General features: G+C 36.6%; 1 protein-coding gene across 1 annotated transcript in view; it reads right to left on the minus strand.

Annotated features, from left to right (window-relative positions):
- Positions 1–3,773: 3,773 nt before the first annotated feature.
- ZNF462 (zinc finger protein 462) overlaps positions 3,774–4,550 on the minus strand; it is a 109,113-nt gene continuing 108,336 nt past the window's right edge. The window contains exon 13 of the mRNA XM_007462442.1: positions 3,774–4,439. Within this exon, the coding sequence (XP_007462504.1) occupies positions 4,232–4,439 (208 nt within the window). The 3' untranslated portion in view covers positions 3,774–4,231. The remainder of the gene's footprint in view (positions 4,440–4,550) is intronic.

A 4,550-nucleotide genomic window follows, 5' to 3' on the forward strand; every position in this document is an offset into this window, starting at 1 on the left:
AAAATAAACAAATGGGACCTAATGAAACTTCAAAGCTTTTGCACAGCAAAGGAAACCATAAACAAGACCAAAAGACAACCCTCAGAATGGGAGAAAATATTTGCAAATGAAGCAACTGACAAAGGCTTAATCTCCAATATTTACAAGTAGCTCATGCAGCTCAACATCAAAAAAACAAACAACCCAATCCAAAACTGGGCAGAAGACCTAAATAGACATTTCTCCAAAGAAGATATACAGATTGCCAACAGACACATGAAAGAATGCTCAATATCATTAATCATTAGAGAAATGCAAATCAAAACTACAATGAGATATCATCTCACACCGGTCAGAATGGCCATCATCAAAAAATGTACAGACAATAAATGCTGGAAAGGGTGTGGAGAAAAGGGAACCCTCTTGCACTGTTGGTGGGAATGTAAACTGATTCAGCCACTATGGAGAACGGTATGGAGGTTCCTTAAAAAACTAAAAATAGAACTACCATACAACCCAGCAATCCCACACCTGGGCATATACCCTGAGAAAACCATAATTCAAAAAGAGTCATGTACCAGAATGTTCATTGCAGCTCTATTTACAATAGCCAGGACATGGAAGCAACTGAAGTGTCCATCAACAGATGAACGGATAAAGAAGACGTGGCACATATATACAATGGAATATTACTCAGCCATAAAAAGGAACGAAACTGAGTTATTTGTAGTGAGGTGGATGGACCTAGAGACTGTCATACAGAGTGAAGCCAGTCAGAAAGAGAAAAACGAATACCGTATGCTAACACCTATGTATGGAATCTAGAAAAAAAAAAATGTGAAGAACCTAGGGGTAAGACAGGAATAAAGACGCAGACCTACTAGAGAATGGACTTGAGGATACGGGGAGGGGGGAGGGTAAGCGGGGACGAAGTGGGAGAGTGGCATGGACATATATACACTACCAAACGTCAAACAGATAGCTAGTGGGAAGCAGCCGCATAGCACAGGGAGATCACCTCGGTGCTTTGTGAGCACCTAGAGGGGTGGGATAGGGAGGGTGGGAGGGAGGGAGATGCAAGAGGGAAGAGATATGGGGCCATATGTATATGTATAACTGATAACAAAGCAGAAACTAACACACCATTGTAAAGCAATTAATTATACTCCAATAGTTTAAAGAAAAAGACAAAAAAAAAAATCAGTGCTGTTGATTTTAATTTACCCTTCTTCCAGGTTTCATGACTATTAATTTTCCCTTTGATTTATAACAGGGTAGCTCAAAGAATAAGTTAATGATGGTAATTACCGGTGCAGGATGCGTAGTAAGCAGTGGCTGTGATTTGCAGTTAGAGGAAAATAACTGTGCTCACGGGTTCAGGGTCCCCAGATGATGTTCAGTCACTGGCACTTCCTCCTTCTGAAGCTTCACACACCACTTTAACATTTTTGATGGAAAACATTCATTCTCTCCATAAAATTTCCCCAGTTGGTTATAAATAGCTGATGGAGAAATATTAACATCTGAAAGTTCCAGCTCACACCTCACCTTAAATTTACCTTTGCTTTTCGTAACGGTTTAGATTTAATGGCTTGAAATATCTCTCATGTACATGCACTGAAAGGCAATGCTATATAATTTCTACATTTCATATCTGTAGTCATATCTGTAAATGATTTACAACAGATGCACATAGACACATGTGAAAAAAATCCTTTATTAATTTCTCACATTTCATTACAAAATGTATGTTGCAAACAACTTTGAATAACCTACTTGTGTGTTTTTTGTTGTTTTTTAAACCCCTTGGCTTCAAGAACTCAGGATCTCCCTATCTTTTATCAAGTACTGGGAAATACTGATTTTATTGGAGTCAATAGGTTATCATTTTGCTATTTATTTTCTTCTTTCAAGCTCTGAAAAAAAAATGTCCTCTGTATAAAAAAATGTTGTAAATGTTGTAAATTCTATGTCGTTACAGTCAACAGAATTATAATAATGCATCCAAAATGTGCGGCCACAAAATATCAGGTATATGTTTGAAAAAAGAAAAAAAAAATGACATTCTAGCCTTGTTAAAAGGATAATGGTCCCATATTTTTATTAACAGGTTAGCAAAACAAAATCCAATGGATTACAATATTTACATGTTATTTGAAAAATAAAGTAGTGATAAAAGCATGTCACATATTTTCTTTTTTTTTTCTTTTTTTTTCTTTTTTTTTTTTGTTTGTTTTTTGGTAACCATTACAAACACCCAATCCAGGTATGGAACTGTTTAGTACATTTGAAATGAGGCCAATTAAAAACAAATATGGACACAAAATGAATCTTTGTCTAGATAGTTCACACTTTCCCTTTTTCTGGTTTCCACATGATGGCCCCCATCCCTAAAAAAAAAAAAATTAAATTAAAACAAACACCCTACAAATAAAAATTCTTAACAGCAAGAAAGTAAAAGAACAACATGCTTTTCAAGTAAGCACTTATTCCACAAATGCAATATCTTTCCATGGATTTTATTTGAAGCTGTGTGGGACACTGTCATCTCAGCAATTCCCCTTCCCTTTCTCCCCCCTCCCCCAACCCTTCCAAGTTTAAAAAAAAAAAAAAAAAAAAACGAAACATGAAAACCGAAGGCCTCACACACATACACACACATGCTCACGCACACATCCAAGCTCACACGCACTCAGGCTTCTAAAACCTAAGATTCAAGGAAAGTTCTACTTTTTGGAACGAAACCCTTTGTTCACAATCAGAACGTATTATAAATGTAGACTTAGATTTAGTCTAAGCTGCTCCCTCCTGTAAAAGCTAATATGGGGAAACAGAGCAGCTGGCAGCTAGATTAAAGAAAAAAAAAAAAAGTAGTTCTCCAGGCTCCTTGTAGGATATGAGTATTTCGTGAACACTCTCACCAAAGGGATGGGATTCGAGCACATCCCCTTGTCCCGCAAAATAAATGAGAATCCCCCCCCCCCCCACAAAACACAATGCAAACAAAAACAGAACACATTTAAAATCACACACAAAAGCCAGCCCATCCTAACAGAAACTATTTGTGTGAGACAGATAATGTGTAAAATTTGACAGCAACAAAAGGGTGAAGAGGACTTCCTCGTCTGGCCCACAAGCTGCATAGCTGTGCCGAAAAGTTTGGTTCTTTAGTTAAATTAAAAAAAAAAGTTAACTTCTTTGTTATTTCCATGTTTAAAATAAAAACGTTCCTATTCACAAAAAAACTAAATCTCCCTTGCCCCCAAATCAAAACAATAACACACACAAAAAAAACAATTTATATGAAAAACTGAATTGTGCTGTGTTTGTAACACTCAAACTGATAGAAGATAAACGTGTGGCAAACAAAACTCCACAGTCACCTTAAAATTAGCTCACATGAAATCTACCAAATTCTAAATTATAGTTGAACACTAATAAACAGCTTACCTGGAATAAAGGATAATTCACAAACATTTATCTAATAATTAAAGTCTGTTTCTTTTTTTTGTTTTGTTTTTTACTAAAATAATTAAAAAAATCACAGTATTTTAAGAAATAAAACCCACGTGGGGATTTTAAGCACAATTTGTGTTCCTTTTTTTAAAACTCTTTTTTTTTCTCCATTCACCATCTTGCCCAGCAGTTCTCTCTACATTTAACCACAATGACGACAGGTAGTACTGACAAATGCAGAGAATTCCCTTGGTTAAGTTTGAGGTACTAGGAAACAGGTGACTGTTTTATGCAAAGCAGTTTTTTTGTTTTGTTTTTGTTTTTTGTTTTTTTGTTTGTTTTTTCCCAAAGCGGCTGCAGTTAGGTCTTGAAAAAGCTTAACGTATTAAAACTAGAAAAACGCACCAAAAGTTGTGCGTCAAAAAGTTGTTCCCCTAAGAGAAGTCTTCTACTGTCACGGAGCTTCTGTTTCCACATACTGTCCAAGACCACCATAGCGCACACATGTGCAAGGGAGGTGCTTCATATTCCGCAACAACTGAAACTTCCACGATGAAGATCCGGAAGGAAAGATGTAGTGATGGAAAAGGAGCCACATATTCCAACCATTTAAATAACTTTAATTTACATACTCACTCACACAGGTACCAGTGCTTTGAAAATAGATTGTTCAGTCCTAAAAAGCAGCTTTGTTCTGTCTTCTCTTTTCTGTCCCCCCCTTCTCAGCCCAAGCTGGCCCTCCCACTTTTTTTCATCACGGTTCAAGTAAGAGGTGATTAAGAATTTCACCAAACGCTTATTCTTTTTTGGCCTCTGCATTCTCCAGGAGAGATTTGTCAGCAGCTACTACACAGATGGCTACTGGTTCATTCTTTAGGGAAAAGTCTATCCCGATTGCTTCATCATCTTCCTTTTCCTCTACAGAGGGCACCTTAATACTGTCCTCCATGCTATCTTTCAGGTGGATTTCTTCTTGTCTCACCAGCTTGGTGTCGTTCAACGCCCTGGAAAAACATTCATGGTAGTGAAGGGTGAGTATATATATATATATATATATATATATTTTTTTTTTTTTTTCTATTTACACAAAAAACATTCATGTCCTTTTTTCTCTG

Source organism: Lipotes vexillifer, unplaced genomic scaffold (assembly GCF_000442215.2).
Source record: "Lipotes vexillifer unplaced genomic scaffold, Lipotes_vexillifer_v1.1 scaffold312, whole genome shotgun sequence".
Lineage (NCBI taxonomy): Eukaryota > Metazoa > Chordata > Mammalia > Artiodactyla > Lipotidae > Lipotes > Lipotes vexillifer.